This window comes from Plasmodium coatneyi, chromosome 12 (genome assembly GCF_001680005.1).
Source record: "Plasmodium coatneyi strain Hackeri chromosome 12, complete sequence".
NCBI classification, from domain to species: domain Eukaryota; phylum Apicomplexa; class Aconoidasida; order Haemosporida; family Plasmodiidae; genus Plasmodium; species Plasmodium coatneyi.
The window spans coordinates 2659-18936 of record NC_033567.1 but is presented as its reverse complement, the minus strand read 5'-3'; the positions used below and the strand labels follow the sequence as shown (position 1 = coordinate 18936).

Here is a 16278-nt window from a genome sequence, read left to right as displayed (position 1 = left end):
TTTCGTACCATATGAATAAAATTTACAACGAACTGCAAATCAAAGGTGGAAATAAAAATTGTTCCATTGATGATGGTGGCTGTTATAATGATAGCAAAATTCCCTTCACTCAAAGAAAAACCATCTTCGACTATTGGCAAGACTACAATAAATTACAATCACTAATAAAGACTGGTGAGGATTCTAACTGTTATAGTAAATATCAGCAGTACCTGGAAGCAGCTAATTCAGCTTATGGTGTTATAAGTGGAACTTGTACCGGCAGCACCTCAACTCCTACTGATGTTTTCTGTTCAGAATTTAATAACAAGTTCAATATTACTGCTGGTAGTGGAACTAACATTCCAAAACCACAGGATCTACTAACTGAACTACAACGTAAGCTGCACGTTAAGGCACCAAAAGAGGTTGTTCCAGAGAAAAAAGTTCCAGTGGCTCCTCCAAAAAAACCAGAAGTACCACCGACAAAAGTTCCTGAAGTGCCGAAGAAACCTGTGCTTGCAACACATACAAATACTCCAGGGGGGATCAGTACCACTGCTACCATCTCTTCTACCATTGCCACATTAGGTCTCCCTACCATCCTTTTCCTTTTATATATGGTAAATAATTATTACCACCAAAACCACTACATATATTTGAAATATGTATATATACTTATATACAGATGCCACATACATATATATATATGTAAGTACATATATAGGAATATATATATACATGTATATATCTATGCGCACATATATATAACTATATATATATGCTACATGTATGTGTACAGAAGTATATATTTCCATCCTTCCTTTCCTATCACCACCCCCCCTTTCGTAGTATAATCTTTTACCTCCTGGAATACGTAATTTCTTCATAAAAAACAGAAGAAAGAGAAAATCAGTAATTCAGCGCGACTTTGACGACGATACATTCACAGAAGACGACGACACCTTAGCAACATATTCCACAGAAGGTTCAAAAACAGTAGGTTCTATTGCAGATTCGACGGATATTTCTACTGTATATAGCAGATCACCACCACCACAATCACCATGTGCCCGAAAAGGGACAAATAATAGAGAACGAAGAACCAATATACGTTATCATCCCTAGATAAAAAAAAGGTTTCCCATCCCTAGGTAAATATATCTTATCATCCTTAGGTAAAAAAAGTTTCTCCGTAGGAACTGCAATGACTTACAGTTCCAAAATGAAAGGACTACTATTAAAAATTATGTAATATGCAAAGTGCAGGGAAAAAAAAAAAGAGAACAATGAATATTTCCGATTTTCCGTAAAAAAGAAGATGACCCAACAGATTCAAATCAAAATAAAGTAAAGGGGGGGGAAAAAACATTAATGGGAAAAACATTATTAATTTAATGTGGAAGGGAAAAAGAAACATTTAATGGGAAAAACACATTATAAATTTAATGTGGGGAGAGGGAAAAAATGCAAAAATTTTCTGCTCCAATGTGGGGGAGAAAATGATGCACCCTCTTTTTTATATATGCAACATATCGGAATAAGGTACAAATAATTATATATAATGTTAAAAATAATTACACATACATATGATAATAATATAATAAATAGGGATGGAATATGTGGGGAAAGAAATTTCCATTTTTTTTTTTTTTTCTCCCTTCTTTATTCCATTATTTTAGATAGAGTTTGTTACTGTTTTTTGCCTTTAGTTTTATACATGCACGTACGATGATTCCATGGGTACCTATATAATATGTTACTTTCTCATCAGAAATATCCCCAAAAAAAAATATGAGTACTACAACCCCAAGAACAAATCTTCCAAAAAAAGAAAAAAACAAAAAAGAAAAAAAATAATAAAAATGTTGATGACACAGGATATACCCATTCCTAATCCTTATTGAACAATCAAAATATATCTGCACATGAACATTCATTCTATATAAATATATAAATACCACGTTCTAATATAAATTTACAATATATATAAGTGTGTATAGTAACAATGACAGTAACGGGGAAGAAATTGACGGTCAGTTATCTCCATTTGAAGTGGATAATTCTTCAATGTACGCGCAGAATATTCCATAAACAAATGCGCATCACATTAGATAGGGAGTATGAGGAATAATACATAGGAATATATATGTATATATTCCCATATTTACATTTATAGAAAGCAGAATTGGAGAAAAATTTTCCATCAAAGAAGAAGTACGGCGAATTAGTCGATCCCTGGGGGGGGGGCTGTGGTTATAGTTTTAGTGCGGAAGTAAGGGAGGCCCTGGGGAGTTTTAAAGATATTGAGCTCCATGCGGAAAGTATTTGGGATGCAATAAGTAACACCTGCGGAAAGGTGCAGGGTAAAGGCCCGGAGAATGAATATTGCCACTACTTATATTATTGGATGGGGCAAAAAATATTGAATCATTTAACAAATAATACTTTATTTCCACAAGTTATGAAGAAAATTTACGGCGGAGTGAAGTCGCCTACGAAGCCTTTCAGTTGTACAAATCTATACCCTAATATAGACCAAACTACCTTTGGTCACATGAAAAAAGTACATGAATACTACAGGGATTATGATATAATAACGTATTATATAACGCAGCAGCACAAGCATTCCTGTGAGGAGGATGTTACCACTTATTTGGAGGACATTCATACAGCTTACAAATTTATGCAATTAAAATGTCCTAATGGTAAGGACAATGGGGAGCAATACTGTAAGGACTTCAAGAGCTGGTTCAGCAGTGAGAGGAAGTATGAGAATCTACTAAAAAAAAAATGTAATAAAGAAACTACCGTGGATGAAAAAACAATCACCGTGCATGCAAGTACTTATGGAAACCAAGGGCAAGAACAGTTAAGTGAACCTGTAACTAAGGTAGTACAACCCCCTTCCTCGATTAATGCATCCTCCTCTTCTAGTAGTGTTGCAGTTGTATCTGCCGTACTCCCAATAATAGGATTACCAACAATTCTCGCCTACCTTCTTTATAAAGTAAGTACATACAATTAGAAGAATTATGAGTACAACAATTACAATTACCATTATTCCCCCTACGAATAAAAAATATATGCCCACATACGTATATATATATTATATACTATGTATTTGTATATACATATATTTCTTTCCCTTTCTTCTTTTCTTCCTTCCCTTCCTTCCTTACTTCCCTTCAGTACACTTCCTTACCATCTTTGATAAGTAACACCCTTTCCTCTGGTGGGAGAGGAAGCAGCAGCAGAAAAAAGAGGTTTGTTAGGCAAGACCTAAACGAAGTCTTGGATGATTCGACCGAATATTCAACAGAACATTCCACAATAGCAGATTCATCATCAACAACAGAAGATAATTCTACTATATATAATGAACGGCAACAACAACCACGACAACATCCAATAGAACGACAATCACCATCTACCAGGAAGGGAAGAATGAGAAATGACGTCCCTCAACGAAAACAACAAAGACAACAACGACAGAGACAAAGCCAACCACAACAAAGACAACAGAGGCCACGGAGGCAAAGAAATAATATAGCGTACCATTCCATGTAGAACGCTACATAGAATATTGAATATATGGGGGTTACACTCCCTTCCCATCTCTTCCAAGAACATGTATAATCGCAAAGTTGGAAAAATAATGTGAAAACAGGGTGACCTTTCCTTTCCCTTCCTATTTTGCTTTATTTCTTTTTTTTCTTTATGTTCTCTCATTTTTTTTCTTTTTTCTTTCCTCTCCCCTTACTTCCTTCCCTTTTCTTCATATTTCCTTCTTTTTTTTTTCTTAATTGTTCCTTTTTTTTTCTTTTAATTTGTGTGTATAAATAAAACATTAGGGAAGGAATACTCCTAACGGGCAGTGCAGAAAAAAAGAGAAAAAATTAAAAAAAAGAAGAGAAGGAGTGCATACCAGCAAGCAGGAAAAGAATTTCTCTATTCAATATTTTCTCCTGCTCAAAGGAGGGGGGAGAAGGAAAAAAAGTAAAATATTACACTCCTCTATATGAACACGTAATATAATAATAGTTAAGTAAACGTACTAGTGACCACCTCCTTTTGCAATAATAACCTAAATTGAGCATGCAAAAAAATGAATGAAAAAAAGGAAGCGTGCCTATTTATATATAAATATAGTTAATTGAATTATTCGATGCACAATGTACACAATAATATAATGCAAAAGGATAAAGAATATACAAGGAATTTATGTTCTTCCCCTCCATCCCTTATGTTGCTATTTGAATAACCTTGTTCACATTTCATTCTTATTATGTACAATGATACATATATATATATATAATGTGCTACCATTTGTAAATTTTAAAAAATGGGTCATTATTGAATAAAGGACAGAAAATTTTAATATTTTTACATAATTATAATGGGAAGGAGAAAAATTCCTTCTGTGCACGCACGCATACTTATTTTAAATATATAAAATAACACACAACACCCCCTAACATAAAATTCAAATTACATATATACATAAAGAAATGTACCATAAGGAATAATGACAAAAGTAATGCAAAACTATTTTTTTTCCTCCTCTGTTTAAAATAAATGCACTAATCTACACATATAATACTTCTTATATGTACACATAATATAATGATAGTATCGAAGTGTACATACTTCACATATATATATATACATACATATACATATATACATTCCATTCTGCCAATTACATATTTATAGGAGCAAGATTCCCTAGGTGAGTTAATTTCAAGAAGAATGTACAGTACGCTCGAGGGAGGTGCAACCTGTCCTCTAGTACTTCAAATGGGGGGTAGCTCTATACGGATGGATCATATTATACGAAGTTCATTATCAGGATGTGAAAATATTGGAAATCATATTAGTGACATTGCAAGTGCATGGTGCCGCGTACATTCAATGGGGCAGGGGGATCCTGGGAACGATGCACCTTGTCGTTTTTTTTATTATTGGATTGGGAATATGTTAAGAAGAGGTCCCTACAGTAATTCATTCTTGAATACTATCAATGAAATTTACGCTAAACTGAGAACAGTTCGTACTCAGTATAATTGTGACATCATATACAAGGACATTGAGGCAGAGGAATTCAATCGCAGGAAACTTATATTCGATTATTATCAGGACTATGGAAATATAAAAGGAACTTCAGGGAATTATCAATCCTTCTGTGATCCAAAATATGCCAATTACCTAAACGCAGCTGCAACAGCGTATAGAACTGTAAAGGAGAACTGCCCTGGTAGTCCTGATGATGCCTATTGTGGCGAACTTAAAGAAATGTTCCAAGATTACGATGACCCAGAAAAATTAAAACAGAAGTGTACATCACCACCCACATCAGAAACTATGGGAGCAGAAGGTAGCGCTACCAGCACCACTACAACCTCCCCTAGCACCGCTGCTGCTGTTTCTTCCATATTAGGAACAGTAGGAGTAGGATTACCATTCATCACATTCCTTCTATATAAAGTAAGTATACATAATTACCACCAAAACCACTATGTATATTTGAAATATATATATATATATATATGTATGTGTAATATATAATACACATCCCATCCCCTTTTCACCTTTTCCCATTAGTATAACCTCTTAGCTCCCTGGATTGGTAACCAATTTAAGGGAGGCACGCACAGAAGAAAAAAGAAAAGATCCACCATCCAACGCAACTTCGACGACACCTTAACAACAGACACCTCAACAACATTATATTCAACAGCGGACACTTCTACAGACTTGTCCAGAGACAATTCTACCATTTATAATGGTAGGCCAATTCCATCTAACAGAAGAAGAGGAAGAACAAATACGGCACCAAATAGGCGAAATAATATACATTATCATCGCATGTAAGATACCATTCGATGCACCATTCCATGCAACATTGGAATGTAACACTAAATGTAACACCATTAAATGTGTAATATCATGCCCTTCCTACTTCCTTCCTACTCCATTAAAATTATAAGTAGTTTATGCAATGTGTTAACCCTCCCTTTCCACTTTTCCTTCAAAAATTATAAAGTAGGGTGCGTGCAATATTTTATATATATATAAAGAAAAGGAAAGGGAACAAACAAACAAATATGCTGTCATTCTATATACATGAAATGTGCCGCACATATATATATAATATTATGTAAGACATCGTAATTATTACACGTATAAGTAGAAATAAGTACAAAAATAATGGAGAACAGTGGAACATGGTTCTACACTCTCTCACCATAGGAAATTGATCATAGTATATACACAAAAAAAGCACAAAAAATTTGCTCCCTACACCTAAACCCTAAACACCGGAACACTGTACACCTAAGAAGGAAAAAATATCATTGCACCCTCTGAGCACATAAGAAAACTAAAATATTCCTTTCCTAACAGTTTTATTTTTTTTTTTCACCGTTGTATCTAAAATAAAGGGAGCAAAATTTTGAGCGCAAATATGCAAGCATGCACAAGTCTATTTATAATTTTTTTAAGTGCTCAAAATGTGGGTAATTCTCTCTTCTTTCATTGCACCGTTAGATGCGGGACACATACAATTGAGAGAGAAAAAATTGCTCATTATTTTATTGTTTTTTTCTCTCTATACAAAAATATTGACCACTCGTTTAACATAATTTTTAAGCAGTATAAAATATAATAAATTCAATTTTTTTTCATTATTTTAAATTAACATTGTATTTTGCATTAATTATTATTGTACATTCCAATTAATTTTAAATTCTAATTTTAAAATTTAAAAAAATAAGAAGTAGACTTTTACACACACCATTAAAATTGAAAAGAAGGAGCGCAGCTTGAATCATACATACACAGGAATAATTATATTTAATGTTTACTAAAAATATAGAAAAAAAAATAATCGCACGATATATTAATATAAATTAGAAAAAGGAATACACTTTTTTTCTAAACAACCTTCATTTTAAAAATAAAAAAAAGAAAAGAAGAAAAAATGATATCTTGCGTAAAACTTCTATTATTCATACTTACCTATACCCTGTTCTTTTTCTGCTATTTCGCGCCATGTACCAACCACCACCATGTAAGATACGAAATTGTTACGCAACTAAAGAAAAAAATTTCATACATTCATTACAGCTAACTTTTTATGCTCCTTTCACTAAAAATAGAAGAAAAGGAAAAAAATATATTTTTTTTTTACCCCTATCACCTTTCCTCTTTTTTTTTTAGGTGAATGCAATGGGCACACCATCATCAAAGAAAGGAACAAGTAATAATAATGGTAGGGGAACTAGGCATAATGATCACCATGTAGATGGTAGTATGAGCACTTTATTAACGCGCGCAACCAATCATGTACCAACACCATCACAAGATGGGGATGACTTCCTCTCTAGTCTAAGTGGGGATTCCCTTCAGGACGCTATGTTAACTGAGGGAATCGAAGGATTAGAATCCACCACCAACTACAACAGCAGTAGCAACAATAATCCATCAGAAAAGGCACCATTCATGAAGAATAAGCCTAAAAATGAAAAAATGAAAAACGGCCTCAAAGGATTCCTGAAGTAACTGGCATGTACTATAAGAGAAAGTGAGAAACTTTTACCCTGCCTATTGATATTTTCTATTATTTACCCATTGGTCTTGTCCTATATAGGCCCAGTTCTCCTTCGTTTTGCCGTTTTCTCGGATTCTACTACAATTCATGACATCACGCTTGCAGTTCAGCTAGTCCTGGGTGTGGTCTGCCTAGGAGTACTGTTGGGATTCCACTATTGTAAAAAGAAAAAAAGGTGTATTAAGTAAAATTTAAACCTACAGAACTTCCTTAAGGAAGAATAACCAACATATAGACAAATCTAAAGAACAAAGAAAGAATACTAATTATTCCTTCTTTATGAATAATTTTGAACATTATATGCTAGTATTATCATAAACTTCCCATACATTAGTATTATCATGAATTTCCCATGCACTATTTTTGTTTACATAGGAACTCTTTATATATGAAGTTGTATATATATTATGAATATGGTACATGGTTTGTTCCTTTTCTTTTTTCCTAATCCACTTCTTTTTTCCTTCAATGTACACACACACATGTTTTGTGCATAAATATGCTCAATTGTAATATATACATGCTTTGTGTGCATACATACATATATATACTTAATTGTTTCTATTTAAGTTATGAATTATTCTTTTTTGCATTATAGGTAGCAAAGTACCTTAAAAAGGGGTGTGGGTGGAAATGTGTGTTGTACACATAGAACTCACTACCACCCTCCGTACCCCACTTTTAGACTGTAACTCTTTTAACAACAACTATTTCATATAAATTGCATACGTAGAAAAAAAGAATAATGTGTGATTCTACACACATTTATATGCAAAATTCTACACATATATAAATTGCAAATGCAGAAAGGAATGTGTGTGTTGTGTGATTCTACACACACATATATATGCAAATTTCTCATATATATGTGTGGAGAAAAAAAAAAGAAGAGTAATGTGTGTTGTGTGGTTTTACACATATATATACATATATAATATATATTTTTTTTTATATATATATGTGTGGGAAAAATAATTATTTCGTACTTTGGGAAATATGGTGAATATAACATATATATATATGTGCACATTTAATGTATAAATGAGTTGCTCATACATTGTACTTATCCCAAAAGGAGAGGATAAATGTACTCACCCCAAAAGAAGAGGGTAAAAAGGAAGATAAAATAACTTCTGAAATATAGAACATACATAAAAAAATATGGAGGGGCGCAAAATGGTTGAGGAGCGGAGGAGTAGAATGTATGCTCTCTATGCACATGCATATGAACTGTGGACTACACATATATGTACTAAATTATATATGCTGAAAAAATATTTTATTAATTCTTATAGCACATAAAATAAACACATGAATTAATAAATGTATCATGATATTTTTGTTCAAAGGGAGGAAATATTATGTTCTTACGTAAGCAATAACTTTGTGAGGCAAATAATTGTATAGTGTTCCAAATAATCGCATAAGGTTAAATGATACGGAATGTGGAGGGTGTATAAAAAATATGCACTTCTCTTTCTTCCTTATTCTATTACTTCATCACATCTGCTTTACTTTTGCATGAACTATATGCATGAGTATTTGATATATATGTACATACTATACTACTGTGCTACTTTGAAAATTGAACAGTGTGTACTAATTAAGGGAAGTGAAAAATTCCATATATGTACAATCCTAGAACAAGAAAAATTCTTATATACTTCTCCCTTCTTAAATATATGAATAAACAGAAAATTTCAATGTATAAATTCTATTACATGTACACAAAAATATACATAAAGAACAACCACCACAACCATGCCAGAACCATCAAAGGTTGGTTTGTTCATCCTTATTTGCTCAGAATAAGGATACATATAAGTATGTGGTGCACATATAATACACTTCATGCACCATATAATGGGGAGTGTACGGTTGTACATATATTTCATTTGAATTACATTTTTGTAGGCGCCCGAATTGAATGCATTACCTTCCAAGACCAAGTACTATGATAAATTCGATGGGGTGAATGGGAGTGAATGTAATAGGAGCAGTAACTACCCCAAAGACGTAGAACAGAAATTACAGAGTGACTTCGCTGGGTGTACGGAAATTACTGCCGACGCTACGAAAATCGCAAGTGCCTACTGTTTCGCATCTACACAGAATGAGCAAACAATCTACGAAAATAAAGAACCTTGTGAATTTTTTTATTTTTGGTTAGGAGATAAATATGGGAAGGATTTAAAGAATAATCATACATTTTCAAATCTTGTGATTGCAATTCACACTATGCAGAAAGGAGATGGTCATTTGAACAAATGTAGAATTAAATACGACAATATTAACGAAGCACTTCTCCCCCAAATGAAAACAGTATTCGACTACTACCATGACTATAAGGACGTAGAAAAGGATTTAAAAGAAGGTAAGTTCAATTGTAATAGTGATTGGACCAATTACTGGAAGGTAGTTGTTTCAGCATGTGAAAAAGTGAGTCAATATTGTGCACCAAAAGCAAAGGAAAGTAGCGCTACGGATCAATATTGTGAAGAGTTCAAAACAAAGTACCTGCCACATTGTAATATGGCGACACTGTTAGACACGTACTGTGGGGCAAAACCTGCATTAGAATTATTGCAGGCCCAACTCACGAAGGAAAAAGAAACAGCACTCTCCAAAGCAGAATCAGACTTACGTTCTGCTACTACCACCTCTTCCGTCTCCTCCATAATTGGCACACTCGCAATGACAGTCGCTCCCTTCTTATTGTATAAGGTAAAGTTATAATTAAAATACTAATATAACTAGTAGTATATTCTCCCCTTCCCTCCTTAGATCCTTTTGCTTTCTTCCCTTCCTCCTTAGACCCCTATCCTTACTTAGACCCTTTTGCTTTCGTCCCTTCCTCCTTAGGCCCCATCCTTCCTTAGACCCTTCTTCCTTCACTCCTTAGATCCCTTCTTTTCTTAGATCCTTTCCTTAGGAAAGTTGTTCCTTCCATCCCTCCCCTAGGAAGGTAATGTTGTTCCTATCCCCTTGGGGGAAGGTATTGTTCTTGTGCCCTTAGGGGGAAGGGTATTGTTCCTTTTCCTCCCTTCCTCAAGAAGGACATTGTTGTTCCCCTTGGTGGGAAGGCAATCTTCCCTTCCCCTTCCTTCCTCGAGGAGGAGGAACGTTGTTCCCATTCCTTCCCTTTCCTTCACTCCCTTTTCTTCTTAGACCCTTACTTCTCCTTAGACCCATCCTTTCCTTCCTTAGACCAGCTCCTTCCTTCCCTCCACCCCTAACATGACATTCCTTCCACTCCTAACACAACCTTCCATTCTTCCACTCCTAACACAACCTTCCATCCTTCCACCCCTAACACAACCTTCCTTCCACCTATCACCCCTAACAACCTTCCCTTCCAACAACCCACCTACCATCACCCTTAACAACCTTCCTTCTATCAACCACCTAACAACCTTCCTTCCATCAACCACCTAACAACCTTCCTTTTAAACCCTTCCTTCTAACCCTTTCCTTTAAACCCTTCCTTTTAACCCCTTTTCTTCCGTTCAGTATAAACCATGGTCTTCTTGGTTTGGTAGCCACTCAAGTGGAAAAAGAAAGAGAAGATCAGCCCGGCGTGACATTGATGATTTAACAGAAACTTCTACTATAGGTCCAACAACAGAGAATGAATCAACAGTATATGGTGTACAGTCTCGAAGGGGAAGAACAGGAACAAGAACCAATAATAGTACAAATAGTCATCGCAATGTAGGTCGCCAAAATATTGGTTACCAGAACATGTAAGACCTGTAAAGGAATGTTTGCCGTCAAAGGAACATAAATAACACCGCACACAGAATGCATACAATGTAAGAAGCAAAAATGACCATTCTTCCTTTCTTTCCCTCATTCCTTCTTTTTTCCTACATTCCTTTTCTTTCCTTCCTTTTTCCCTTCCTTCCATGTGTTTGTTTGAATAAGCACCTAAGGGAAAAACGTACTCCCAACGCGGATGCGGAAAAAGCTACTGACATTTTTGAAGAAATATTCTTGTATTTCAAAAAAACGAAAAAAAAATTATTAAGTTAAAAAATTTTATAACAGAATGAATAAGCATTTTTTTTAATCTGCAATAAAAAAAAATTTTACCAAAACAAATCAAAATAAAGTGAAAAAAAAATTTTTTTTTTACCCGGCTCATATTAATTACACATTGAACATGTGAACAATTTAATACACAAAAAGAAAAAAAAAAAAAAAAAAAAAAAAAATATTTACTACACCCTAAAATCCGGAATCTGAACTTGGAACCTGTTCCTTAGGAATAGAGTCTTCCTTCCCTAAAACCCGAGATCTGAATTTAGAACCTGTTCCATAGGAACATTTTGTCCTTTTATGAACTCACATCCCATAAATTCTCGAACCAAAATTTCAAAAAAGTCGTTCTGAACCGATTGTGTGGCCCCTTTTTGACATTCGTCTAAGACTTCTAAATGAATATCAATAATCATGCGGCGACGTACACCACGACGACGACCGGCACGGTGATCAACGCCCCGTTTGTTCCTCCTTTTTATAGGCGTAGAACTAGGTTTTCGTTCCTTTACTATGGTATATGCATGTGGATCACCATCCTGGTCCACATGATCAAGAGGTTGTCCTTCCACAGTTGGACCACGTACTTGATAAGCTCTTCGGTAACGTCGTCTTATCTTACCAAGTATTCCAAAGTACTAAAGAAAAGAAGAAAAAAAAAAGGGAGAAAATGTTTCTTTAATAGGGATGAGAAATGTTGTTCACACGCAACCGTAATTACTACTTCACACCCTAAAATGCGAAATCCTATACAAATACCCTAAAATGCGAAATCTTACAAACACACCCCTACAATGCGAAATCCTACGCTCCTTTACTCATTTCCTCATTGATTCCTTTTTTTTTTTTTTCTTTTTTTTTAAACTTTCTTTTCTTTTGAACTCTTTTTTCTCTTTAAATGTCGTTTTTCCTTTAAACTGTTTTTCATTGTTTTTTTTTATTTCCTTAACGTTCTTTTTTTTCTTAAACTTCTTTTTTTTTTTTTTTTTTTACCTTCCAAAATAAGTAGGTCAAGGTTATGATTCCAATGGTGATAGGAGCAAGAGGGAGGTAAGAAAGGACCGGGTTGTCCTTGTTGGTAACAACTGGTTGAGCGATAGTGGTGCCAGGACTGGACCTGGAAACCCGCGCACCCTTATCTGAGGCAGGAACAGAAAGGGGACCACCTTTTGAGGGAGCGCTGAGCTCATCGCCCGCACCAGAACCACCACTTTCCTCATCCCGTGCGGCGGGGGCACTGCCACCCGCTTCACTTTTATCATCGACATTATAAGAATCAGGTTTTCCATTCTTGGCAGTGTCCTTCGTATCTGAAAAATAAAAGGAGAAAGATGTTTTCAATAATATCAGAGATTCCAGTATCTAAGGTTGTGCGTGCACCCTCCGGTGTGTACACTTTCTTTGGGAGGAAGTGTCTGTTTCCCTTAGGTTCTTTTGTACTGTTCTTACCTGATCCATATATGGTTTGACCACAGCTATTCTCTAAATTCATGTTCTTTATTCCGTTATGTATTTCTTCCTTCCATTGTTCTTCTTTGCTATTAGGGGATGGGTCTATTCCGTTACTATGGGTATCATTATCTACCCTGTACTCACACTTCTTATAAGATCTATTCAACGGCGTGTACTGTATCAACCCCTCCACTTTTTTTTTAATATATTCATACATTTCGCCTGGATCACACTTCTGTTCGCCATAGTGTTTTAACCATGGATTTAAAATTTTACATCGTGTAGTTTGATCAATAGTCCAACTATTTGCGTTCTTTATTCCTAATATATCGTTATCGTCCTTTATTGTTGTTATTATATAATTTCTTAACAGAACTCTACAGAACTTCTTGTCGTCCTCTGACACGTCCCCCTTCAATCCATCCATTCCTTTGCTTTCCTTTTCACATGCACTGGCGAACTCATTTATATAACTTTCATCCACCGTTTCCTCTGACAACTTATCTATGAACTTTTTTTCTTCTGCATCCATTGGATCCTTCGTACTGGATTTATCTGGTGTTTGGGAGGCAGGGGCAGGTTTGGCTGTTGTACAGATAGGGTCTATTTCATTCAGAGCAATGATTACTTCCGAATTTTTCTTATTGAACACCTCCTCTAATTTCTTTTCTACTGTAGTACCATTGTCTTTTTTCAATTGACAATTTCCATAGGTGTCGTCCATTTTACATTCAACACATGGAGGTTTTGTGCACACAGTTGTTTTAATTTGTTGCCAAGAATGGAAGGCCTGTTTTATGCCTGCCTTCGAATGAGGGCACGTTTTTTCCATTTGTTCTGCGAGATCTTTTAACAGAAGGCATGAAGCAAATTGCTTAAATTCTTGATTATCAAAGGGATTCTTCTCACTACTTTGATCAAAGGAGAGCTGAATGCTGTACATATGATGTAATCCTGCAGCAATAAGCTTGCATGCTGCCTTCTTCGCTTCTCCATTTGCATTCATTTCCCATTTATCGTTATTACAGTATTTTTCAACATGTCCCTTCTTCTGAGGTATTTCTTTAAGAAGATTCTCTAATTCAGTTTCGATGTCTGTCCAAAAATTTCCCTGTCCATATAGGGAAAAATGAAGCAACATATACGTAAACTGAATACGCATACAGAGGGATCACAGTGGTATCATCTGTTCATGTGTACATGGAATATTATACTTCTGTGATTTCCTCATTATTGTGAACAATAATGACACTTACCCAGGGTGGCTCATTTTCGTTCGACGTTCTGTTCTTTACCCATTTATTTGCTATACATTGTGGGCGTGTGCATGGGGCACCTTCTTTACATTCACCACCTGGAAAGGAAAAATATAAAGGGATATCAGTGGCAAATACTATAGTACTAGTCGGTTGTGTTAGGGCTGGTAGCTGGGGGAAGATTGTTAGGGTGGTGGTAGGATGAAAGGAAGGTTGTTAGGGGTGATAGGTGGATGGAAGGAAGGTTGTTAGGGGTGGTTGGTGGTTGGAATGTTGTTAGGGGTGGTTGGTGGTTGGAATGTTGTTAGGTGGTTGGTGCGTTGTTAGGTGGTTGGTGCGTTGTTAGGTGGTTGGTGCGTTGTTAGGTGGTTGGTGGGTTGTTAGGTGGTTGGTGGGTTGTTAGGTGGTTGGTGGGTTGTTAGGTGGTTGGTGGGTTGTTAGGTGGTTGGTGGGTTGTTAGGTGGTTGGTGGGTTGTTAGGTGGTAGGTGGGTTGTTAGGTGGTAGGTAGGGTGTACACCACGTGGTATATTATTACCTTGTTGTGGTGGTGTTTCGTACTTCTGTGTGACTCTTTTTACGGCTGCGTGTACTTCTCCCTTCAATTCCTCTTCATTGTGGTCCTGTTTTCTTCGTGTTCTATCGGTATCGACCACTTTCTGGACCTCTTCCAGTACTTTGTCCAGAACACCCTTGTCTAGAGGTTCACTGTCTTCATTTATATCCACGTCATCCTCTGCGGTGATTGCCATTTCTAAATTTTGTAAGATTTCCTTACTAATATTCTCTTTTTTCTTCCCTCCTGGGCATTTTTCCTCCCCCTCTTCCTTTATTCTGTGCAGTAGACTATTCTTGGGCGTTACTGCACTTAATGCCTTAGCTAATGATTCTCTACTAGTTCCGTCCCGCTTATATTTATCTATCCATTCCTTAACCTGCTCCCATATTAATCTTCTCCCCCACATGAAATCCTTAACATTCACATTCTTACATAATTGATTCCCCTCATCGTGAATCATACTTACCCTAAAAGCTCCCATTTTATTTTTAACCACTTTTGCTACTTTTTCCATAGCACAATGTTTTCCTAACATATTTAACATGGTCACTTTCCCAAGTAAGCACCTATAATAGGATTTCACTTTCCCCTCTTCTGATGTTTGGTCCGTGCTCTTTATCCATCCGAAGTACCCACTGCCGTATCCTTTTCCTGGTTCCCATTTTTGCTTTAATCCATCCATCCAGAAGAATATTCTTAATAGAATTTTGCATAACTTCTTCTCTTCTTCCCCCCAATCTTTGCCTTTATAACCTGAAGTATCTTCGGAACACATGTGTTTCTCATTTTCCCCATCGTCCAGTATAGTATCCATCATGTCTTTGAATGCTTCTTGCAGACCTTTCTTTATACTTTCCTATAAAATTGATTACCACGAACAGATATACACATGTATACATATGTACATATATGTATTCACAAACATATATATATGCTACTTATATATGTATGTGTATATATACAATATACACATTTAAACTATATAACAAATACTCCCTCCCTCATATTATTCCCACACTATCGTCACAAAATTTTCCTTTATATTTAAATTTTATTACATTTACTCCTGCCGTGGGGTCAGTCTTATTTGCCTTTATCCATTGTAGGAGTAAGTTCATGAAGAAATCGGAACCGATGGTGTTTGCATAAGCGATTCTCGAATCTTGTTGTGGCGGATATTGTGGTTGTGGTAGTTTTGGGAGGATTTTTAGGGTGGGAGATAGAGGCTGTTTTGCTATTTCTTTAAGACCGTTTAATATATTGTCCAAATTTTCGTTCACTTCTGCATATGGGTCACTATCTTCCTTCTTTAGTACATTTCTTTTTTCCTTTCCGAAATCATCGCATTTTTTCTTATCCGGAATTTTGTATATATCTTCCAAAA

General features: G+C 35.6%; 1 protein-coding gene across 1 annotated transcript; it reads right to left on the bottom strand.

Moving 5' to 3' along the window:
- Positions 1 to 11874: 11874 nt before the first annotated feature.
- Positions 11875 to 15708, bottom strand: PCOAH_00037140 (SICA antigen; the record flags this gene model as incomplete). The annotated part of the gene is made up of 5 exons (XM_020060505.1): positions 11875 to 12267; positions 12623 to 12939; positions 13079 to 14192; positions 14338 to 14435; positions 14874 to 15708. 5 exons carry the CDS (start codon positions 15706 to 15708, stop codon positions 11875 to 11877), a joined length of 2757 nt encoding a protein of 918 aa, XP_019916477.1.
- Positions 15709 to 16278: the final 570 nt, after the last annotated feature.